The following is a 25,904-nucleotide window of genomic DNA, read 5'->3' as shown; positions in this document are numbered from 1 at the left end:
GGGACACTGAAATAGCAAGGAGACGGTTGAGGTATATTGGTACAGATATGTATGTGTGTGGGTTGGGCGGTACTGGAATAGAAGTAGTTAATGCCATGGTAAGGCTATATGCAGTAGGATGTGGTAGTTAGCAGACGTTGCAGCAGGGTTGATTGAGGTGCAGTGACCGTGCTGTTAACACACATCTCTTTTACAGGTTACAGAAGGGGAGATGCAGCACATGGCAGAAGCAGAGCCTCAGTTTGCTCCTGCTGATACCTCTTCTAGAAGCTCAGTTCCTTCCAGCCCCCCCACTGCACTGGCTCCTGAACAAGGCCCTGAGAGTCTAGATGGGTTGGGTTCAATAAGTGCCACAGTTGCCACCATCAGCATGCGGCCAGTGCCTGGTACACAGATAATGGGAGAGCAGGCAGGAAATCTGCTGGAAGCCATCGCCAGAGAGGGGGGACAACGATTCCTGGAGAAGAAGAGTTACCAGGAGAGTGGAGGGATCAGTGAGATTCCGGGACAGAGCTCCCACCAGGCAACAGAGGAATATGGATACATTGTCACAAACCAAAAGTGAGGTTCCTAGGAAACCTTATGTATACTGTTATCCAAGCACGTCTGTTTTAAGCAGTGTCTTGTTTGTGCGCTGTTTGTCAGATGTATCACAGCAATGAAGACAAAGAGAACAGTTGGCTCAACCAGTGTAATTATGTTTTATTTTATTATTTTAGAACAATGCCCATGATTACACTGGCTCAGCCAAATGTTATCTCACTAACCACATAGAACATTCGTATTGTATGTTAGGACAAAGACACACAGAAAGAGATTTGATAGACCGATAATCAGTTTATATAAGACAGTTCTATGTTTAATACAGAACATTCCCACAAATACTGTACTGAACCGTCTTGGAGGAAAACAGAACATGTATATAATGGAGAGGCAGACTATCCTAACTGAGGAAACAGAAACATAGGAGACCCTTCTTTTTAGGAGGGGGAGCGAACAGAACATGTGTACAGTGCGACACAGATATATACACATTTCTGCAGGACCGGCCTTGGGTTTGCGGGGCCCCCCCTTGAAAAAAAAGGGGGGACTTATTTAGACGAGCAGCCCTCCTCCGGCAGCATTGCGGCGGCATGACATCATGGCGCCATGTGACGTCACTTTGCCATGGCAACGCGACACTGCATCATGTGACGTCACATTGCCATGGCAACGCGACACTTTAAGAGTAGGCCCGCTGCGGAGAAGGTAAGAGGACACACACACCACCCAGACAACCCCCACTCCTACCTCTCTGCCGGTCCCTCCTGCGCTCCCTCCTTTTCCTCCTCCTGTCGGTCCCGGGATTCAATTTCTGACCGGAGGGGGGAGGGGGGGGGGGCGCCCACGCTCCTTTCTCCAGCTCACCCTTCCAGTCGGGTGAAAGTTAAATCCCACTGCTGACTGGCGGGAGAGGATGGAGTGCGGAGCCCATGGCAGCCGCCTTGCCCTAAGGCCATCCCATACATATAGCATACACATTTCTCCTATTCAATGAGACACAACTTTGTGGCAGAGAGTCAGATGAGGCCAGACTTTAATACACAAAAACACATAACAGCCAAATACACCGAATGATGTGACACAGAGACAGACTACTGAGTATAGAGTGAAACACTCTCAATGGGATAAGCAAAGACACAGAGCTGCATTCAGGGACATATATACACAGCTTTCCCTTAAGGGGCAGGGAGGGTCACGGAACAGCATCCCCTTGAACGGGCCCCATCCCTGGGTTGACCTCCACCCCTCTGCCTTTCTCTTTAGGCCTCTGAGCCTGCTAAATGGGGCTCGGCTGCTGGAAATCCTGGCCCAGCGTGTCCATCTGTCCACTACCAGCTTCATCAACATCAGGTGAGGATGGACAACTTCCCCAAGCTAGCTACAGGTGCAAAACCTTTCTACTAGGAGAGGTTCCGAAATATAGGTAAATGGAATACATGTGACCGTTCTACTGACGAAGGGTGGGATTCCCAAAACCCCCCAAAAAAGCAGATAAAGACTAATATTAACTAAGCCCATATTAACTAAGCAGTCTTCTGCCTTGGTATACCTCCCGACACTGGAAGGCACACCCCAGCACATTGACATGACTAAGCTGTAAGGGGCCTTTCCTCAGGGTGGATATATAAAAGCATTTCTACCGGAATACAGCAAATAGAAATCCCTCACATGTCTCTGACCGGTCCACAAACCTGCCCTTCCCCATTATCTCTTAGCATATAATACTTCCACTGCAGCCAGGGATTCTGGGTAATGATATGCAAATGAACCCTCACCGCGCGTCACTTTTTGCTCCTTGTCCATTTCAACATGGACCCCTATAAATTTATGCCTGCCGCGTTGCACAGCTTTCCAGCACAGGCTGAGTTAAGCCATTCAGAACCGGTAACCCTACTCACAGACAGCTGTTTCGACCTTTTGGGTCTCATCAGTGTGAGTCTGGTCACTGGCTCTGCCACGTGAAGCTGGTAGTGGCTACAACCAGACACAAAGTAAGTGATAACGAGTAAAAAACGTGACAAAAATCCCCCGCCCAATGCACAGCAAATACAAATAGCACTTAGGAGCACATTCACACCTCAGGCGTGTCTGCAGGGATAGAGAATCCTTCCTTCACAGACGGAAACGGGAGTCATATGTAGAGAAAACGTCTAAGGGGCCATGTCTGACCCGCCAAATGAACCTCATCGGGCGGTACAGTACCGTTTTCGCGGGCAGTGTGCCTGCTTGCACACGCCTCACTGCCTCCGCCTACAGGCCAATCAGAATATTCAGTGACACTGATAGGCTGGCGAGAGCATGTGGCTGGCTAATGGGCAGCGCCAAAGATTCTGTTTGTCCCGTGGATGCGACGAGGAGCGTCCAGCAGCAGAAAACCACGGCGGAGAGGTGAGGAGACTGCAAATGAGGGTTATACGGTATGTGAGTGGTGGGGAGAGTGTGATTGTGCATAGTATGTGTGTGTATATATATTCATACTCACCCCAATCATATACTGTGTGTGTGTGTGTGTGTGTGTGTGTGTATATATATATATATATAATCAAAAAATAAATAGATGATACCGTTCTGTGGCTAACGAAATGCTTTTTTTTGTGCGAGCTTTCGAGATACACTGATCTCTTCTTCCAGCGATGTTACAATGAACATTGATGATTCATTGTAACATCACTGGAAGAAGAGATCAGTGTATCTCGAAAGCTTGCACAAAAAAAAGCATTTCGTTAGCCACAGAACGGTATCATCTATTTATTTTTTGATTATTGAAGCTCGGCTAACACGGTACTGATACCTCTACATATATATATATATATATATATATATATATATATATATACACAGTATATTCTTGGGGGGAGTATATGAGTGGCAGGGGAGTGTGTATATATATATGTATATATGTATACGTGTGGTGGGTAGAATATGAGGGGGGTGTATATAAGGGATATATATATATGACAGGTGTTGGGTGTACAGTATATGAGGTTTGTGGGGGTGCTATAAAGGCATGAGTAGAGGTATGGGGGTGCAATAAATGAATGTGTGGCGGTGCAATAGTCGCATGTGTAGGGGGTGTATATGAGTGGTTTGCGCGGTGTATCTAGGAGGTGTGGGGTGTATATGAGAGGTGTGGGGGTGTAATAGAGCATGTATAGAGGTGTGTATATGAGAAGCATGGGGTGTGCATGTGAGTTGTGGGGTGTATATGAGAGGTGTGGGGGTATAATAGACATGTGTAGAGGTGTGCGGGTGTATATGAGAGGAGTGGGAGTGTATATGAGAGGAGTGAGAGTGTATATGAGAGGAGTGAGAGTGTATATGAGAGGTGTGGAGATGTATATGAGGTGTGGGGTGTATGAGAGGAGTGAGAGCGTATATGAGAGGTGTGGGGTGTATATGAGAGGTGTGGGGTGTAATATGTGGGGCTGTGTATGAGGTGTGGGGATGTATATGAGGTGTGGGTGTAATAGATGCATGCACAGAGGTGTGGGGGTGTAATAGTTGGGGGTGTGTATGAGGTGTGGGAATGTATATGAGGAGTGGGAGTGTATATGAGAGGTGTGGAGATGTATATGAGGTGTGGGGTGTATATGAGAGGTGTGGGGTGTAATAGGTGGGTGTGTGTATGAGGTGTGGGAATGTATATGAGGAGTGGGAGTGTATATGAGAGGTGTGGAGATGTATATGAGGTGTGGGGTGTATATGAGAGGTGTGGGGTGTAATAGGTGGGGGTGTATATGAGGTGTGGGAATGTATATGAGGAGTGGGAGTGTATATGAGAGGTGTGGAGATGTATATGAGGTGTGGGGTGTATATGAGAGGTTTGGGGTGTAATAGGTGGGGGTGTGTATGAGGTGTGGGGATGTATATGAGGTGTGGGTGTAATAGATGCATGCACAGAGGTGTGGGGGTGTAATAGTTGGGGGTGTGTATGAAAGGTGTGGGAATGGATATGAGAGGTGTGGGGTGTATGAGATGTGTGTGTAGAGGTGTGGGGTGTATATGAGAGACGTGGGGGGCTGCTCCAAAAATACTGGACACTGGTGAAAGGTGCAACGTACTCGAAACACACACACACCCCTCTCACCTCTCTCTGCTCCATGCTGTTTCCTCTCCTTGGCCCCACCCCCAGGCTCCTGACACCTCCTCCAGATTGGCTGCATTACGCAGCAGCAGGCAATCAGGATGAGTGAAGCTACCCAGCCCCCTAGCCACAGCCCTGCTCAGGGAAATCTCACGGCCCCCCAAGTCGGTCAGGTCACTATGTCCAGAGAGGTAATACCGGTATACCCATACATGTCCACTATTACCTCTCATTGTTTTTTTACTGGACACAGTGTCCAAATACAGGACAGTCCAGGTCAATACTGGACACTTGGCAACCCTTGGGTTGTCCCACTGCTTCCCCCTGATGGAGGCCCTGCATGTGGGCTAAGGGTCAGCTTACTAAGTGATACTAAATGCGCACACTTTACTGCCCATTAAATTGATCAACTGACTCCATTTCAACAGTGATAATCGCCCAGGGCCTTTCGTTCTTCATCTCTTACTCCATTATACCAAAGTTGCTAACAGATGGGAAAACAAAAACCGCGACTGGTTCAGAAATACACTGCTGAGCTGCAGTCAGTCGGTAGATATGCCTTAAGGATATCTAAGGCTTAGCACCACTTAATACACTTGTCCTTAACAACATTAATTTATTCTTTGGCAATGACCATATGCACAGCGCTGTACAGAGTAGAATTTTCCAGCCTTCTTCCTTTTGATACTTGGGGCACATAGAGTTAAATTGAGTTGCTGCAGTGGAGCTATACATCTGACTCTGTACATCCCACTTCAAGGACGGCTGATTTTTATCAATGGTCTGTTCTTTGTAGGGGGAGGGGTTGATATTCAAAAAAACTTCCAGATGCAAAATGGGTTAAAAAAAATAGATTTTTCTAAGCAAAAGATTAATTTTCCAAATAATAGGGTTTTGCTCTCTAAAAAAATCTGGAGCTGTTTTTGCCCTCGTTTTGCAACTCGATACTTCTAAATATTCCCATGTAAGCTTCTTAAGATGACACACAGAGATATAGGAACTTCTTACTGGAACACAAAAACTTCTTACACACCAAGACACACAGCCCTCTTATATAACACAGAGATCCGGAAGCTTCTTTCAGGAATATGCAGACGAACGACGAGGGGTTATGTACAATATCAAGGCAAATTCAGTGCAAAATAGAAGGAAATTGTGTCATTTTCATCTTGCATCTCCTTGCATTAATACAGTACATCACGATCTTTGCTCCAGTTTTTGCAATACGTGTGTTAGTGTACAATTTAGGGAGAGTCACTAAGATGTTTTAGGATGGTTACATTTAATGCAAACCCAAGTGGGAAATGGAGTACAACTTTAAAGCAAACTTCTCGCTGTGGTTTCTTTACGTTGATACCCCCAGATTGTTCTTATATAAGGCCCTGGCCATAGAGGTGTGGGGAGAGCGGAGGCGCGCTAACGCTGAGGCTCGCCTGCTTCAGTCAGCGCGATTGCATGGACTTGCAGGCGAGCCAACGTGTGCAAAGGGAGCCGGGGGGGAGGTGGTTGGAGGCGGGGCAGTAACGTCGCTGGGCCAAACGCCCGCGACGCACTGACATCAATGTCACGGCGCTGACGTGACGGTGCCGTGATGTTGACGCTGCTGTGCTGTGATTGGAGGTTTTCAGCCGACAGCGCGCTGAAAAACAGCTTGGCGCTCGGCTGAAACCTCCATCTCGTCAGCACGCCTGCGGACGCTCGCGTGAGCCCCCTCTCAAGGCATCCTCATTGAGGATGCAGGGGCTCAGCGCGGAGCGTCCGCACGCCTCAGCACGGCCAGAAGGCAAAATACTGTATAGATACAGCATATATACAGCATATATAGATACAGCAATTCTCATTACAGAACACAGAGCTGTTCTGATCTGATAGGACAGAGAGGCAGAACTCTCTTGCACAATGACACAGAATCCTATTACAGTTGAGCATAGAGACACTGAACTTTCTTTGCAGGGAGAACAAGGAACACAGATAACTTTTATAGGTAACATATACAGCAAATAAAAATACCATGTGTGAGCACCTTCACCTGTCTCAGGCAGGTCTGCAGCCAGGGTTGCCACCTTCTACTGAAGGCTAACCCTGAGAACATTTAAAAAAATGTTCTCTCTTACCGGCAGCGGTGGCGCATGATGCGGTGTCTCCCGGCAATCTCTCCCTGCATCTCCCGTGAATATGGCTGCACTGCGTGAAATGACGCCGCATCGCCATGACAACAGGACGCTACGTGATGTCACGCTGCGTCAAGTTGTCATGGCAACGTGACGCAGAGTCGTGTCCCGTAGTCATGGCAAAGGGTGTCGTGTGACGCTGTGACATCATGTAGTGTCCCATTGCCATGGCAATGCCGCACAGCCACGTTTACGTGAGTTGCGGGGGGAGATGCAGGAGGATGCTGGGAAACTCCGCCGCACCGGCCACCTCACGGAGATTTACAGGCTGAACCCTCCGTAGCCCGGAGGTGCGTGACCAAAGCCTGTAGTCTCCGGGTCAAAACCGGAGTGTTGGTAACCCTGTCTGCAACCCTGCTTTTCCCCATTATCTCTTAGCATACAGTGCTTCCCCTGCAGCCAGGGATTCTGGGACATGACATCCAAATGAGCACACAGTATGTCACCTTTTTGCTTCTAATCCATATTAACATGGAACCCTATAAGTTTATGCTGCCGCCCTCCTTCCGAATCGCAGCGTTAAATTACGCTACGTGACGTCACACAGCGCGGACGACGTGACGTCATGCTGCCATGGCCACCAGACACCGCGTGATGTCACATTGGTGATGTCCGCAGCGTTAAATGACGCTGTGATTCAGAAGGAGGAGGTGGGCGGCAGCAAGGTGTCGACCACCACAGACAAGTGCCTTCCCATCAGGCCCGATTCGCCATAGAGCGCGGCATCTGTATAAGGGGGCGGACATTTTTGTCGTCCCAAATTTTGCCGCTCTAGGCCTATCAAGCCTAACAGGAAATCCATCACTGCCTGCCACATTACACAGCTTCCCGGCACAGCCATAGTCAGTAATCCTACTCCGACAGCGGTTCTGACCTTTTGGGACTCATCAGTGCAGGTTTCCCTATCAGGCTTTGGGCTAGCCCCAGTGGGTCGGTCCTGTTAGGGGCCGGTGCTGCTGTTACAGATGCCTCGTTCTCTTCCCCACAGCAATTAAACTGGTTGCCGGGAGTCAGTGTGGGACCTCTGTAAAGGTCTGTTACCTTCCCCAGCGGCGTCGCCCTCCTCCTCCTGCAGCGTCACGCAACGCCATGACGACGTGACTTCACATGGTGTCACGTTGTCATGGGAACACGTCTCCAAGAGACATCACAACGCTGAAAGAGGAGGAGGCGCGGGCCGATGGCCGTCCACAATCCGCCCCTGCGTCAGTGTGAGGCTCCGACCCCAGTGCGCGCGTCGCTCCTGGCGGCGCTCGTTCCCTGCATCAGCGCGATCTGATGGACTCCAGCCAACTCGTGGCGGGGGCGTGGCCATTACATCATGCAGCTGGTTCGCCCTCATTGGCTGAACCACCGCCGTGAAGTGGCAAACGCTCGGCCGCCGCGCCAAAAGACACATTTCTTGTCTTTTGGCAAAGGTGGTCGCGCATCGCGCATCGCGCTTCCTGCAGGCGCACGCAGGTAGTTACTGGGACCGGCCCCGTTCTGTGTGTGCGCCGTGCGCAGCCGCGGCCACTGGGGACCCAGCCTGCGGCTGGTTATACTGGCTCTGCAATGTGAAACTGGAGTGCAGTAGGTTTCAACCACACATTAAATAAGTTAAGGGAACATGTAGAAACAGAAACGACCACCAGGGGGAGACATACAAAAAACGAATTAGATTAATTAGCTATTTATTGTAGAAGAGAAAAGCTTTGGGTGTCTGGCTAAAGCTCAGAAGACAGTGGCCCATATGTATTAAGCAGTGCTATGCCATATGACACCTTTCGAATAGTAACAATGGCCCAATGTCCTATCCATTAAACTGACCCTATAAACACGTGTCTCTTAGCATCAGGAAACCAAGGGGCCTTTCACTAGTTTGGCTTCTTTATGGCTGTATATAACAGTATGAGCATTTGGGACAATTATACAGCACACACTGGAATACGGTGAATCAAGTTCTCTGTCTTGATCTCCCTTTTACCGGCAAAATCTGGGAGATCCAAAAACAACAACAAAACGACCTTTTAATTCTTTTGAAATGGCAGAACTATATGTTTTGAAATAAGGAAAAAGTAGAGAGGACTGAATGATACTTCCCGTAGTTACAATTACAAGTCATACCCCCCGTTCTACTGCTGGAGGAATAGGGGGATATTCATATAACTGAAATCAGGGCACCATCGCATGGAAACTCCCATTAAAGCCAATGCATAACTTCCATACATACAGTAGTTGTACTCGTTTTAAAACTGGCAATAAGCAGCATGTCCAACTTAGAATTAATTAAAGGGTGAAATGTAATTTCCCAGCATTTCATTCTGACTTTCTGAGTTTTTTTTACCCTGTGAGATATATATATATATATATATATATATATCGCAAAGAAGGTTGTGTAGCCGTGTTGGTCCTTTCTACCATGTAGTAACAAAGGAGGGAGAGGGAGTATTGGGCTGATACCTTTTTTATTGGACCTACAAAATATTATATAGTGTGCTTATTATTGTGCTTATTTTTCCCCCTTCCTCTCAACATCTATTGCAACCAAATATCCCTCTCACAAACACGGTATATAATATTTTGTTTCTGTATTTCTGCCATGCCTGATGAAGGACCCTGACAGGTTGGAAAACTTGTAACATGTCAACTACTTGTTGATCCAATAAAAGGTATTATACCCCCTACTTACTCTCCCTCCTTTGTTAATATATCGTTTTTTCTAGGTGAGCTTCTTATATGTTCCTGACAGTGTCCCATTCTTTCTATCTATAGTGTGGTTGGACCTGCCCTTACCTTCCGAATCAGACAGAACCATCAGAACATGTCGCTGACGGATGTTGCAGACCATGCAGGTGCGTGGGCTTCTAACACTAGTGGAGATCAATATATAACACTGATCTTCCCTTTCCATGCTGTCTACTTTTAAAAGTCGGAGAAGCTTCCTCGTTGGGTTAGCAGATGCCTTCTCTGGCTGCATGTTGATCAGCACCGCGTTTGTTGCTCCATCACAACCGTATAAGGACATTCCTTCCTAGTAGACTATAATAGATTCAAATGGACGGTGTCTTGCATTAAATAGTGTTAGACACTTGTGTGCATATGGTGATGTCCCACCCCCAAGCAGATAGAAACTGGGAGGATCGTTTGCCTACTGGCTGTCCTGAAAATGAGGCTTTAGAGGAAATCACCCATTTAAAATGTCGTTTAGCAATGCTGGCCCTCCCCGGTCAAACAATAGGGAGCTGGACTTTCAGTGCAATGGGTTAGCTTTTCGTTTTCCTTTTAGCTAGAGCAACTTAAAGTGCCTGTCCTTTACCCTGCTCTCTTACTCACCGTTCTTTCCACGTGTCGGAATATTTCAGGTGCTGGACTCGTGATACTTCACTTCATGGTGGCGCTGCGATGCATTAACCCATTCTTACCCATGACTTTCTTTACCTTTCCAGTGGCTCTGAAGTCAGAACTGGAGACGGAGACGGGTGTGAAGATTATTCAGACGGGAGTTGGACAGGTGAGGAAGATCTGGGTGTAGGGCGAAGGCCTGGGAACTGTATCCTGTTTCAGTTATCCTGTTTGCCTTGACAGCTGGAATGAGATCAGTAGTTCTGAGCTTACGTAAGATTGTAACGAGGACAGGAAATGTTGGGTGGAAGCATATGCCCCTGCATGAAAGATAACTGCATTATACTACACATGGTCGGTGCTGTATATTGAAGATCAGATCTGCAGTGCTGTTTCTCAGAGAGAGAATAACGATTTATTAACTTGGTGCATGGTCAACCTCCATGCAGAGAACCAGTGGCAGCGTCTGTTACATTCCCTAGATTCAGCAACAAGTTACTGGTTTTTATTACAGACTTGGGGATGTCGTGTGTAGTACAGGCATACCCCTCTATATGGACCTTCACTTTACGGACACTCGCGAGTACGGACATATGTACTATGGCACCATTCCCCTGTGTCCGTACGCTCGCTTCACAAGCACGGACACTTATTCAGCCCTACAGACCGCCGTAGTTGTGTGACGCACTGATTCCCTTGGCCCAATGGTAAAACGGCAGCTCGTGCACGTGCCTGTGAGTAGAACACAGGCACGTCCTGGGAAGCTCACGCATGCGCCTGTGAGTGGGACACAGGCACGTCCTGGGAAGCTCACGCATGCTCCTGTGAGTGGGACACAGGCACGTGCTGGGAAGCTCACGCATGCTCCTGTGAGTGGGACACAGGCACGTGCTGGGAAGCTCACGCATGCTCCTGTGAGTGGGACACAGGCACGTCCTGGGAAGCTCACGCATGCTCCTGTGAGTGGGACACAGGCACGTGCTGGGAAGCTCACGCATGCTCCTGTGAGTGGGACACAGGCACGTGCTGGGAAGCTCACGCATGCTCCTGTGAGTGGGACACAGGCACGTGCTGGGAAGCTCACGCATGCTCCTGTGAGTGGGACACAGGCACGTGCTGGGAAGCTCACGCATGCTCCTGTGAGTAGAACACAGGCACGTCCTGGGAAACTCACGCATGCGCCTGTGGGTGGGACACAGGCACGTCCTGAACAGTGGAAGCTCACGCATGCTCCTGTGAGTGGGACACAGGCACGTGCTGAATAGCATTACCAACTCCCTATCTCTAACCAAGTGAAAAAAGGCAGTGCTTCACTTTAAGTACATGTTCGCTTTACATACATGCTCTGGACCCATTGCGTACGTAAAAAATCATTGAGTGTTCAGTTTTGGGATCATTGTTGTTCATACATCCACGCCAGAGAGTTTTACATTTGGATTGACCCCGTTCTTCAGAAATATGAGGCGTGCTGCACATTGGGGTGCTATTTTACTCTATAATGCTGTACTATTTTCTTAATGTTCACAGTATTAAACATATTCTTTTACAAAGTCACGGTTGTGAAGATCTTATACGTTTCTGGTATCTGATGTGTATAGCAGTAGAAGTAAGAGTGATACAGGCACACAGTCTTCCAATTCAAAGAAAACGTATTGAGCCAAAGTGATCGAAGGCATACAGACCACTCTTCGATACGCAGTAACGATGACGCTGGAGAAGATTTCCACTCGATTTTAAGCGAATGGGATTCCAATCTTCTGCAACACGAGGAAGACCGCTTTGCTTAATAATTGAGTTGGTGTAATTTCCTGATCATTTGAAAATTGTATCAAATACGGAAGAACGTACAATGCATCTGATCACAGACGCGCTATTAGAGAGGGTTGGGGGGTTCCTCAGAATTTCGCTTAGGGTTCCTTAACCAAAAAAAGGTTGAGAACCGCTGCCCTAGGCATTATGAGACTGCTTTTGTAAGCAACATGCAATAGGAGTCAATGAGCCATGTCAATGTGTCTGTGTGTGAGAAAGCCGTGAGCATTGGGCTTCCAAGTTCCTATAGTCCATGATCTGCTATGTGACCTTAGTTTGGGCGGTATAGATACGATCAAATTTAGCTTCCTTTTGTCTCAGTGTTACCATGTGATCTTTGGAGGGACAAGTACAATGCACTGGAGGTCACTTCTCCCTATGTGCTATGTTACTATGTGCTTTCATAGTGGGGTCACACACCCCGTCTTTAGCGTGCAGTGTCGGTATTCGCAGTTTGGGTCTACGGGAGCCTCTCTCAGGGGATTCATCGTTTCTTTTTACTTATACAAAAGCGATGTCATGGAACCAGCAAATGAATGAAAGCTTAGTGAAAATAATGAATGAATTCATGAATGAGGACTCGCAGAAATGTAAGAATTAACGTGCTCATTCATTCACTTCTTAGTGATTGAATTTGAATGAATTACATTCGACAATGATTGAATGAGAATAATACACCGTCAAGGAGTGAAAGATTGAAAGAGATGAATGAATGAGAACTGCCCTTGGTGAGTAAAGAGTAGACTGCCCTTGGTGAGTAAAGATTAGACTGCCCTTGGTGAGTAAAGATTAGACTGCCCTTGGTGAGTAAAGATTAGACTGCCCTTGGTGAGTAAAGATTAGACTGCCCTTGGTGAGTAAAGATTAGACTGCCCTTGGTGACTACAGATTAGACAGCCCTTGGTGAGTAAAGATTAGACTGCCCTTGGTGAGTACAGATTAGACAGCCCTTGGTGAGTACAGATTAGACAGCCCTTGGTGAGTAAAGATTAGACTGCCCTTGGTGAGTAAAGATTAGACTGCCCTTGGTGAGTAAAGATTAGACTGCCCTTGGTGAGTAAAGATTAGACTGCCCTTGGTGACTACAGATTAGACAGCCCTTGGTGAGTACAGATTAGACAGCCCTTGGTGAGTAAAGATTAGACTGCCCTTGGTGAGTAAAGATTAGACTGCCCTTGGTGAGTAAAGATTAGACAGCCCTTGGTGAGTAAAGATTAGACTGCCCTTGGTGAGTAAAGATTAGACTGCCCTTGGTGAGTAAAGATTAGACAGCCCTTGGTGAGTACAGCCTAGACAGCCCTTGGTGAGTACAGATTAGACAGCCCTTGGTGAGTAAAGATTAGACTGCCCTTGGTGAGTAAAGATTAGACTGCCCTTGGTGAGTAAAGATTACACTGCCCTTGGTGAGTACAGATTAGACAGCCCTTGGTGAGTACAGATTAGACAGCCCTTGGTGAGTACAGATTAGACAGCCCTTGGTGAGTACAGACTAAACAGCCCTTGGTGAGTACAGATTAGACAGCCCTTGGTGAGTACACATTAGACAGCCCTTGGTGAGTACACATTAGACAGCCCTTGGTGAGTAAAGATAAAACAGTCCGTGGTGAGTAAAGATTAGACAGCCCTTTGTGAATAGTAATTTATTGCACAATTTTCTTCTCTATATTTAATCCAATGCACAATGCTGGGTTCAATTTCATTTTTAGACCTGTCAGTTCCCTAATTTGAAGCTTCAAGTCTTTTTGGCATCACCTGTCTCATAGACCTCAGTGGAGTCTCACTGATAAAGAACCATATATGTCCATTTAAATGCCATGTTTTGGTCCAGAACTCTCCCATCCCACAGGTTTGGGCCTTTGGAGATGTCTACATTCTATAACAGAACACACATTCTACAAAACGAAGGAAGATGAAAGCGTAAAAGAGACATCTTTCACAATGGAATTGTAACATAGTTATTGTTAGGGATCGGCTGCTTTTGTTATATAGTTACATCGTTATATAGTTACATAGTAGATTAGGTTGAAAAAAGACATACATCCATCCAGTCCAACCTATGCTCAATTTAGACGTCATACGTATCCTATATTTGTACTGAAAGTATATTGATCAAACACAAATATGCAGCGTACAGTCACTTTTATAAGACTAAAGCCTTATTAGGGCTTCTCGTTTTCGCAGGCATACTCCTTCTATTCTAGCTACATGTGCCTAAGAGGAGAGTGACAAGACCCACCCTTTATCCTCCTTCTTTATACATTATACACAGTATAAAGGGAAGGTTGTTCAATAAGATATTCTAACTTCATGTCTGTAACTGTAATTTTCTCATCACAATATTCTGTGCCCAGGACGTACTTAATAAAGAGAGGTAACGCTTAAAGTATTTTCTTCCTGGTAAAATATTTAGACAATAACTCTAAACTTGTGTAACACTATGAAGCTAATTCACAGCCGGACAAGGGGCTGTTAAATCAGACCCTCTGATTGCACACACAACACAGGTGAGAAATGAAACACTAATACTGGGGTGCCAAACTCCGTCCTCAAGGGCCATCAACAGGCCAGGTTTTATGAATATCCCCGCTTCAGCACAGGTGGCTCAATCAGTCGCAGCTTCAGCACAGGTGGCTCAATCAGTCACAGCTTCAGCACAGATGACTCAATCAGTGGCTCCGTTTTCGACTGAGCCACTGATTGAGCTACCTGTGCTGAAGCAGGGATATCCATAACTCCTGGCCTGTTGGTGGCCCTTAGGGGCCGGAGTTGTCCGCCCCTGCAGTAACACAAGGAATTAGCAATAACCGCTGTACTAAGTTTAGCCGGCTAACCTACCAAATACATCATTGTGTACATTTTACATCCAAATTGTGTCTGTATAAATGTGTGTGTCTCTGGGATGTCACTCAGTGCTTGAGCCTGCATGTACTTTGTGTATCAGTGTGTATATAGGAATGCGGTCCTCTTGGATATGTATGTAGCCAGATATTCTTCTTGGCTAATAATCTGCCCTGCTTAACACATAAGCCCTGGTACCAGTGCAGGCAATGTTAGGATTAATCCGGGTTTTCCCCTGCAGTGAGCAGCTCCCTTGAGTGACAGGTGGGGTGGGACTAGGCCTGTGTTCTGCCCTATCAGGGGCTCAGAACTAAGACCCTCCCTCTGGGTACATAACGGGCTGCACCACCTAAATGTAGTGTTCTCTTCAGGAGGAGTTCTGAGAGAGATCCCATCCCTCAGGGGAATGGGACAACTACCCTTCATCCCACCAGGGGATGAGTGAAGAGCAGGGGACAGACCCTTGGGGCCTCCAGCCACCTCGGTTGATTCCAGGGACCATCCAGAGGAGGGAAGAGAAGTGCACCATGTATCCTGTTACCCTGTTGTGTTAAAGAATAAAGCCGTTCCAGTTTTATATATCCTGGCCGGAGACTGCAATTAATCAGGGGGAGTATTAGAAGAGGGTCCTCCTGCAGAGATTGCATCCAGTGCTACTGGAGCATGCTGGAGATGGAGGAGCTGCACCAGTGAGAAAGAACCAGCCATCACTCCAAAAGCGTGTCCTGTCTTCCCCATTAACACCGGTGGAAACTCAGCGATTCTGTGAACCAGCAGGTAACCAGCACAACACACCGTGTAATAGTGAGATCTCCCAGAGGGTAGGGGGAAACTGTTACATTTGGAGGCGCTGCTGAGATCCTTATCAGGACAGACTTTTACAGCGAAGCAAGCCAGAGAAAGGAGGTACGCTCCAGTTCTAAGTACTAAGAAGGAGGGTAGGCCAGGTGTAGTGTCCAGGGGACTCTTGCCCAGCAAGGGACCAACTTCCCTGCCAGTGGAGCTGCAGCCTGTGCTGTTCCCTAATGTGAGCTAACCTGTGCTAGTTCATGTTCTAGTTCGAGTTACCTGGAGGACTGATATGTAGGGCGCCTGGAGGTTTTTTTTGGCTGTCTGGGACCCAGAAACCTCAGGAAGGGGAGTATAGTATCACGGTCAAAGGTTGGCATTCACAGTATTTGTGGGTAGTGTCCGAGGGGGCTCTTGAAAGTCAGGAGGCCAGAAACTCCGTTTGAGGAGCTACAACAATACTCATAGCGTTCTCCAGCACAGGGAGCCACAGTGTACTTTAATTGCACTGTTAACGTGTGCAGCGTACTGGGGGGTGGGGGGTTGCCTAGCCAGGGGTATAGTCTCCACCAGAGAAGAGCTGCAGCATGTGTAAGAAGCAGTTCCCGATAAAATCGGGAGGGCCGCGTGGAAGGGTTTGCAAGTTGCAAGCTTTTCTTTTGCAAAATCTGAGCAGATCTTGGCACGAAGCTAAGCCACACCCTGCAAAGTGCTCGGTTCAGCGCAAACGCTGAAGCCGCGCCCACCTGCTGCGAGTGGCTCGGTGCGAAAGCCGAGACCACACCCAAATGCTTTGTGCCGTTCTACTTATTCCACCAGGGGGAGGAGGCACTGTAATTTACCAAAGAGACTGTCACCACTGGGGGTGGAGCCGGATGCGAGCTACCCAACCCTCAGTTCCTTGTGGTGAGTTAGCTAAGCAAGAGCTAGTCCCCACTACTACTGCGCTATACCCATGAGTGAGTGTATGGAGTCCGAATATCAACTACCTCCTGGTAGTCCAAGTCAACTGGGAGAGCTTCCTCAAGTGTATCTGCCCCTGCTGTGACTTTTCGGGTGGAGAGTCGAGTTTAACATCTAAGTGCCCGTGGTGTGGGACGCCCCACCTAAAGCCAAAGGTGTCGCTGCCTACTATACCGGACCGTAGAAAAGATGCGATCTTCCTGCAGAGAAGTGCGGGATGGACTGTGGCCTCGGGAGCAGATGCTCCAAGGGACCCGTGTGTCCCTGTTCCCGAATCTGCCAAAGACTTACCCGGTAAGGTGACCGCCCGGGAGGAAGCTGAGGCACTTCCGCTGGTGGCGCAGGAGCGGGAACGCTGCTTGCAAGCCGCCGCCAGCGACCGGGAAGTGTCCCGGTCCTCTTCCCCTGGGGCGAGTCCCAAACCATGTCGGACAACGACAGCGGCGGAAGGCGCTCCATTGTGATGCTCCAGTCGGACTATCCCTCAAGTGCGGCAGCCGAGGAGACACCTACCTTCATGAGTGAATGGGAGCGGAGTTCCGTGCTGATGACATCAGCGGGAGCGACTGTGCATCCTAAGTGGAGGAGCGCCGTGGCCGTTGCGGTTTCTAGAGAAACGGCGTTGGACGTGCCTTCTCCCAGCCGGGAGAACCACGCGACTGCCAGGAGTCAACGGAGCACTGAGGATATTTCTTCTCTTCGGGTTTCAGCTGAGGACTCCAGTGAAGAGGTACCAGCCGGTACTTCTTCCTACGCCGAGGACATCAACACCCATCCAGGGTGTGACTGGAAGTGGTCATCGTGGAGGCGACCGCCGGGGTAGAGGAGGACACTGCCATGTCCGCTCCGGTGAGTAAGACCCCAACTGATTCCTTATTGCAGCGACACCACGACTGAGCCAAGGGATGGGGACACAAGGCCTCTATGGACCGTGATAAGCACAAGGTGCTGGCGGTAACCGGCCGTGGTAGACCTACTGACACCCACAGAGACATTGAGGGGCCTAAGGCTTCTGTGAACCTTACCCAGGACAATAAGGGGGTAGCTAAAGCTTCCCAGGACTGGAAAAACTGGGGTGGGTTTGATGATGATCCTACTGGGGGTGGGATGGCCGAGTATATGGCTTTCTGCCAAGAAGTGTCAGAGAGGTCAGACAAGTTTGGGACACTTTTTAGAGTGACCCCTGAATCTGATATGTCTGTATGCAATGCAAATGTGGGGAAGGTATTGTCGTGGTGGGACCCCATGTTTCAAGGCTATGTACATCATATGGAACGGACACGGTTCTTGCTAATTTGCTGGGACATTGTGGATCATTGGTGGGAGGAAGGAGCGTTCTCTGCAGAAGAGACAGTGGAGGCCCTCTGAAAGAGAGAGAGGGAAATTAAGCTAGGGGTAATACAACCAATCGGCCTAACTTTAGCCTATCTAGAACAACCCTCTCATGAACCAATTGTTTTGGGTGCTACTGGGCCAGGCCTGTGGCCGTAAGTTAACAAAACTCATCAGGGTTGACAGACTAATAGTTCAAAGGTACCGGCAGTCCCATGGGTACGATTACCCCTATGTCCCTGAGCCCATCATGAGGGAAATAGAGGACAATAGAGAGGATTAGTTTAGGGATGCCATCTTATAATTCTTAGCCTCCAAGTGCAGTTACTCCAGGTACTACAACGAGGAGAAAATGTGTTACCTGATGAGCGTATGGAGGGTTGGGAGAAGTATCTACCTGCACCGGGTAGAATACCTTCCTGAAGGGATCCCAAGAGGATGTACTCGGTTACAGTCCCTGACCATGAGGGCAGGCTAGTTAAAAAACCTGACCCTAAACATTACTACTAGAGGGCTAAAAGATTCTCCATATTATGGGAGGGATCTGTTATACCTCATTATGATGCAATGCTATCAATTGTTATGTATTGTTCAGTTAATCCAATTTAAGGACGGTACATAAATTGGTTCTCAGCGGGGTCCGTGAGATTCCACCAGGGGGAGTGTGTAGCCAGGTATCCTTCTAGGCTACTAATCTGCCCTGCCTAACACATAAACCCTGGTACCAGTGCAGTCAATGTTAGGATTAACGTATGTAGAAGTCCTCGGAGAGGTAGGAGCGGAGCACAGCAGAGTGGATGCAGGGGCTAGACACCAAGGTAAGTAAAAATCCTTTATTCCACGATCAACATCATGGCAGTGGATAACTGAAACTCTCTTACGCGTTTCAGGCTTTCGCCCTTTATCAAAGAGAACCAAATCATACTGCAACTGCCCCGCTGATATAGGTCTCTCCCCGCTCCCAGCTGATCATAGTTTCATGATTTGTTGGCGCGAAATCGCCGAGCTACAATCTCATTGGCTGTCTCATATGGCCAATGAGATGAATGAATCAACGTATTGCGTTCAGGAGACGGCTCAGATCAGCGGACCGGCTGCAGCATGTCTTCGTGACATATAAAAAAGCAACAACAGTACACATAGCAGCGTTTGAAGCATATTAAAAACAGTATAGACATGATATTACAGAAGCACTCTATTCAACTGCAATGGTAGTATAGAAGATAATACAGTGGGGAAATAATATATATACACATAGCTTTTAACAAGACTGTTATTACATCTGACTGTATAGACTTGGTAGTAATAAGGCTATACACAAATAGCCAATTGATTAGATAGAGTCTAAATGATCTTAAATATGTATTCACAGTTAGCAGTCCTGATATGTCAGCCTTCTGTTGATATGAAATGGAACCAACATAGTACACATTTGATCTCCCGGCTTATATATATATATATATATATATATATATATGTATTGTGCAGTAACATATAAAGTTATTTTTATCCATACATATCATATAATAGTTCTATATAATGATATGTTATGTCTATAATTGGAAAAAAGATAACAGATAAAAACAGAATTATAGACATAACATATCATAATATGCAGCCAGTCCGCTGATCTGAGCCGTCTCCTGCACGCAATACGTTGGTTCATTCATCTCATTGGCCATATGAGACAGCCAATGAGATTGTAGCTCGGCGATTTCGCGCCAACAAATCATGAAACTATGATCAGCTGGGAGCGGGGAGAGACCTATATCAGCGGGGCAGTTGCAGTATGATTTGGTTCTCTTTGATAAAGGGCGAAAGCCTGAAACGCGTAAGAGAGTTTCAGTTATCCACTACCATGATGTTGATCGTGGAATAAAGGATTTTTACTTACCTTGGTGTCTAGCCCCTGCATCCACTATGCTGTGCTCCGCTCCTACCTCTCCGAGGACTTCTATATACGCTGATCACTAGCGTGACGCACGCCGAAGGAATATCCATTACTTCTTTAACCGTGAGTACCCCAGCCCGTTTACCTACGGCTAGGGGCTTATCCTTCCATGTACCCATATGCTTCCTTGGGGACAATATACTGTTCTTAGGTAGTCAGACATTTATCACTGACTTCACCTGTAGATACAGGTCCTGCCGACAAAGGAAGGGGTTACCCTCATGGATTACACGGTATATATGTTATAGAAGACGGTTTCCTCCTGGATGTTAGAACACTACTTGTATATGATATATTACCTGTATACACCTCTGCAAGGAATCCCATATAGCTGAGCACGGTATTCGGGAGTCTCATCTCCTATCTATCAATGTTAGGATTAATCAGGGCTTTCCCCTGCAGTGAGCAGCTCTCTTTAGTGACAGGGGGGTCTGGACTGGGCCTGTGTTCTGCCCTATCAGGGGCTCAGACCTAAGACCACCCCCCTGGGTACATAAGGAGCTGCACCACCATACATTTAGGGGCCTATGCAGAGAGCAGCGAATTTAAAAATTGGAGAGTTTCAGAAAAAGTAGCTTTAATAGAGAGTTTTATTCTCCATATGCAGAAATGGGCGAAATCAGCTATTTTTAGCATTACTGCATGTGGAGAATTGTAAAGGAGGAGATTCGCGCAGCTGAAAGGGAGAGAAAAAAAATGGCGTATTTTTTTTTCTTCCCTATAGCTGGCTTCTTGCCAACTTTAGTTGGCGGAGAAAATTGACGAAAATCGCGCCAAAAACAGCCGCTAGATGGCGAGCGCGCCTTTCTGAATTTGGATATTTTTCAGACTGGCGAGATGTAGTTTCTCGCCAGCCGCGCGGCGAGATTTTGAAAACGAAAAAAAAAATGGCGCGTTTTCCGTTACTCGCCATTTTCGGCATTTTTCTGCGCGACTTTCGCCAAAAAATGGCGACTTTTGAAATAGCGCTGCTCTCTGCATAGGCCCCTAAGTGTTCTCTCCAGGAGGAGTTCTGAGAGAGATCCCCTCCCTGAGGGGAGTGGGACAACTACCCTTCATCCCACCAGGGGATGAGGGAAGAGCAGGGGATAGACTCTTGGGGCCTCAAGCCACTTGGATTGATTCCAGGAACCATCCAGAGGAGGGAAGAGACGTGTACCATGTATGCTGTTACCCTGCTGTGTTAAAGAATAAAGCCGTTCCAGTTTTATATATCCCGGCCTGATCAGGGGGAGTATTAGAAGAGGGTCCTCCTGCAGGGATTGCATCCAGTGCTACTGGAACCTGCTGGAAATGGAGGAGCTGCACCAGTGAGAAAGAACCAACCATCACCCCAAAAGCCTGTCCTGTCTTCCCCATTAACACCGGCGGAAACTCAGTGATTCTGTGAGCCAGCAGGTAACCAGCAGAACACACTGTGTAATAGTGAGATCTCCCAGAGGGTGGGGGAAAACCTGTTACATGTATGAAGGTTTTACACCTCTGTGTATATCGTAGGTGTGTGTCTGTGTGTATGTGGTGTACACATGTGTCTATCTCTGGGATGTTATTGACCTTCAATCCCACATGCTGCTACGTCACTACTGTGTAAGTACAACTGTGTATTTGTGTGTGAGCCTCTGACTTGTGTCATATTGTTTTGCTGTCTGTATTATTGTGTGTGTGTGTGTGTGTGTGTGTGTGTGTGTGTGTGTGTGTGTGTGTGTGTGTGTGTGTGTGTGTGTGTGTGTGTGTGTGTGTGTGTGTGTGTGTGTGTGCGCGTCTATCATCTGTTTCTGTCCATGATGCTGTCAGTATGATTGTGTCTGTGTCTGCGTGTCTGTCTGTGTCTGTGTGTGTATCTGTCTGTCTGTGTATCTGTCTTTGTGTCTGTCTTTGTGTCTGTCTGTGTGTGTCTGTGTCTGTGTGTGTCTGTATGTGTCTGAGTGTGTCTGTCTGTGTCTGTGTGTGTGTGTATGTGTCTGTATGATCTGTCTGTGTATCTTTGTGTGTGTGTCTGTGTATCTTTCTGTGTGTCTCTGTATGTGTCTCTGTCTGTGTATGTTTCTGTGTGTGTCTGTATGTGTCTGTATGTGTCTGTGTCTCCATGTGTGTGTGTCTGTATGTGTCTGTGTATCTGTCTGTGTATCTTTGTGTGTGTGTCTGTGTGTGTATCTTTCTGTGTGTCTCTGTCTGTGTATGTGTGTCTGTGTCTCTGTGTCTCTGTCTGTGTCATGTATCAGCCCACGATGCTCTCCGTATCGTACTTTAACTTGGAGATCTGTAAGTGCAGGGTGGTCTCCGTATCGTACTGTACCTTGGAGATCTGTAAGTGCAGGGTGGTCTCTGTATCGTACTGTACCTTGGAGATCTGTAAGTGCAGGTGGTCTCTGTATCGTACTGTACCTTGGAGATCTGTAAGTGCAGGGTGGTCTCTGTATCTTACTGTACCTTGGAGATCTGTAAGTGCAGGTGGTCTCCGTATCGTACTGTACCTTGGAGATCTGTAAGTGCAGGGTGGTCTCCGTATCGTACTGTACCTTGGAGACCTGTAAGTGCAGGGTGGTCTCCGTATCGTACTGTACCTTGGAGATCTGTAAGTGCAGGGTGGTCTCCGCATCGTACTGTACCTTGGAGATCTGTAAGTGCAGGGTGGTCTCCATATCGTACTGTACCTTGGAGATCTGTAAGTGCAGGGTGGTCTCCGTATGTACTGTACCTTGGAGATCTGTAAGTGCAGGTGGTCTCCGTATCGTACTGTACCTTGGAGATCTGGAAGTGCAGGGTGGTATCCGTATTGTACTGTACCTTGGAGATCTGTAAGTGCAGGGTGGTCTCCGTATGTACTGTACCTTGGAGATCTGTAAGTGCAGGGTGGTCTCCGTATCGTACTGTACCTTGGAGATCTGTAAGTGCAGGGTGGTCTCCATATCGTACTGCACCTTGGAGATCTGTAAGTGGAGGGTGGTCTCCGTATCGTACTGTACCATGGAGATCTGTAAGTGCAGGGTGGTCTCCATATCGTACTGTACCTTGGAGATCTGTAAGTGCAGGGTGGTCTCCGTATGTACTGTAACTTGGAGATCTGAAAGTGCAGGGTGGTCTCCGTATCGTACTGTACCTTGGTGATCTGAAAGTGCAGGGTGGTCTCCATATCGTACTGTACCTTGGAGATCTGTAAGTGCAGGGTGGTCTCCGTATCGTACTGTACCTTAGAGATCTGAAAGTGCAGGGTGGTCTCCGTGTGTACTGTACCTTGGAGATCTGTAAGTGAAGGGTGGTCTCCATATCGTACTGTACCTTGGAGATCTGTAAGTGCAGGGTGGTCTCCATATCGTACTGTACCTTGGAGATCTGTAAGTGCAGGGTGGTCTCCGTATCGTACTGTACCTTGGAGATCTGTAAGTGCAGGGTGGTCTCCGTATGTACTGTACCTTGGAGATCTGTAAGTGCAGGGTGGTCTCCGTATCGTAATGTACCTTGGAGATCTGTAAGTGCAGGGTGGTCTCCGTATGTACTGTACCTTGGAGATCTGTAAGTGCAGGGTGGTCTCCGTATCGTACTGTACCTTGGAGAACTGTAAGTGCAGGGTGGTCTCCGTATCGTACTGTAACTTGGAGATCTGTAAGTGCAGGGTGGTCTGCGTATGTACTGTACCTTGGAGATCTGTAAGTGCAGCGTGGTCTCAGTATGTACTGTACCTTGGAGATCTGTAAGTGCAGGGTGGTCTCCATATCGTACTGTACCTTGGAGATCTGTACGTGCAGGGTGGTCTCCATATCATACTGTACCTTGGAGATCTGTAAGTGCAGGGTGGTCTCCGTATGTACTGTACCTTGGAGATCTGTAAGTGCAGGGTGGTCTCCATATCGTACTGTACCTTGGAGAGCTGTAAGTGCAGGGTGGTCTCCGTATCGTACTGTACCTTGGAGATCTGTAAGTGCAGGGTGATCTCCGTATCGTACTGTACCTTGGAGATCTGTAAGTGCAGGGTGGTCTCCGTGTGTACTGTACCTTGGAGATCTGTAAGTGCAGGGTGGTCTCCATATCGTACTGTACCTTGGAGATCTGTAAGTGCAGGGTGGTCTCCATATCGTACTGTACCTTGGAGATCTGTAAGTGCAGGGTGGTCTCCGTATTGTACTGTACCTTGGAGATCTGTAAGTGCAGGGTGGTCTCCGTATGTACTGTACCTTGGAGATCTGTAAGTGCAGGGTGGTCTCCGTATCGTAATGTACCTTGGAGATCTGTAAGTGCAGGGTGGTCTGCGTATGTACTGTACCTTGGAGATCTGTAAGTGCAGGGTGGTCTCCGTATCGTACTGTACCTTGGAGATCTGTAAGTGCAGGGTGGTCTCCGTATCGTACTGTAACTTGGAGATCTGTAAGTGCAGGGTGGTCTGCGTATGTACTGTACCTTGGAGATCTGTAAGTGCAGGGTGGTCTCCGTATCGTACTGTACCTTGGAGATCTGTAAGTGCAGCGTGGTCTCCGTATGTACTGTACCTTGGAGATCTGTAAGTGCAGGGTGGTCTCCATATCGTACTGTACCTTGGAGATCTGTACGTGCAGGGTGGTCTCCATATCATACTGTACCTTGGAGATCTGTAAGTGCAGGGTGGTCTCCGTATGTACTGTACCTTGGAGATCTGTAAGTGCAGGGTGGTCTCCATATCGTACTGTACCTTGGAGATCTGTAAGTGCAGGGTGGTCTCCGTATCGTACTGTACCTTGGAGATCTGTAAGTGCAGGGTGGTCTCCGTATCGTACTGTACCTTGGAGATCTGTAAGTGCAGGGTGGTCTCCGTATCGTACTGTACCTTGGAGATCTGTAAGTGCAGGGTGGTCTCCGTATCGTACTGTAACTTGGAGATCTGTAAGTGCAGGGTGGTCTCCGTATCGTACTGTAACTTGGAGATCTGTAAGTGCAGGGTGGTCTGCGTATGTACTGTACCTTGGAGATCTGTAAGTGCAGGGTGGTCTCCGTATCGTACTGTACCTTGGAGATCTGTAAGTGCAGCGTGGTCTCCGTATGTACTGTACCTTGGAGATCTGTAAGTGCAGGGTGGTCTCCATATCGTACTGTACCTTGGAGATCTGTACGTGCAGGGTGGTCTCCATATCATACTGTACCTTGGAGATCTGTAAGTGCAGGGTGGTCTCCGTATGTACTGTACCTTGGAGATCTGTAAGTGCAGGGTGGTCTCCATATCGTACTGTACCTTGGAGATCTGTAAGTGCAGGGTGGTCTCCGTATCGTACTGTACCTTGGAGATCTGTAAGTGCAGGGTGGTCTCCGTATCGTACTGTACCTTGGAGATCTGTAAGTGCAGGGTGGTCTCCGTATCGTACTGTACCTTGGAGATCTGTAAGTGCAGGGTGGTCTCCGTATCGTACTGTAACTTGGAGATCTGTAAGTGCAGGGTGGTCTCCGTATCGTACTGTAACTTGGAGATCTGAAAGTGCAGGGTGGTCTCCGTGTGTACTGTACCTTGGAGATCTGTAAGTGCAGGTGGTCTCCGTATCGTACTGTACCTTGGAGATCTGTAAGTGCAGGGTGGTCTCCATATCGTACTGTACCTTGGAGATCTGTAAGTGCAGGGTGGTCTCCGTATGTACTGTACCTTGGAGATCTGTAAGTGCAGGGTGGTCTCCGTATCGTAATGTACCTTGGAGATCTGTAAGTGCAGGGTGGTCTGCGTATGTACTGTACCTTGGAGATCTGTAAGTGCAGGGTGGTCTCCGTATCGTACTGTACCTTGGAGATCTGTAAGTGCAGGGTGGTCTCCATATCGTACTGTAACTTGGAGATCTGTAAGTGCAGGGTGGTCTGCGTATGTACTGTACCTTGGAGATCTGTAAGTGCAGGGTGGTCTCCGTATCGTACTGTACCTTGGAGATCTGTAAGTGCAGCATGGTCTCCGTATGTACTGTACCTTGGAGATCTGTAAGTGCAGGGTGGTCTCCATATCGTACTGTACCTTGGAGATCTGTACGTGCAGGGTGGTCTCCATATCATACTGTACCTTGGAGATCTGTAAGTGCAGGGTGGTCTCCGTATGTACTGTACCTTGGAGATCTGTAAGTGCAGGGTGGTCTCCATATCGTACTGTACCTTGGAG

The 25,904-nt window shown here is 47.8% G+C and overlaps 1 protein-coding gene across 3 annotated transcripts in view; it reads left to right on the top strand.

Annotated features, from left to right (window-relative positions):
- PTPRN (protein tyrosine phosphatase receptor type N) overlaps nt 1-25,904 on the top strand; it is a 92,483-nt gene that overhangs the window by 22,760 nt on the left and 43,819 nt on the right. For 2 of the 3 annotated variants that reach the window (XM_075609597.1, XM_075609599.1), the window contains exons 9-12: nt 197-561; nt 1,807-1,893; nt 9,553-9,632; nt 10,227-10,291. In XM_075609597.1, the coding sequence (XP_075465712.1) occupies nt 197-561; nt 1,807-1,893; nt 9,553-9,632; nt 10,227-10,291 (597 nt within the window). The remainder of the gene's footprint in view (nt 1-196; nt 562-1,806; nt 1,894-9,552; nt 9,633-10,226; nt 10,292-25,904) is intronic. The other variant, XM_075609598.1, reaches the window with a different exon arrangement.

The sequence above is a fragment of the Ascaphus truei genome, chromosome 7 (genome assembly GCF_040206685.1).
Source record: "Ascaphus truei isolate aAscTru1 chromosome 7, aAscTru1.hap1, whole genome shotgun sequence".
Classification (NCBI taxonomy): Eukaryota; Metazoa; Chordata; class Amphibia; order Anura; family Ascaphidae; genus Ascaphus; species Ascaphus truei.
Note: the sequence above shows the minus strand (reverse complement) of the source record. Positions and strands in the feature narration are given on the sequence as shown.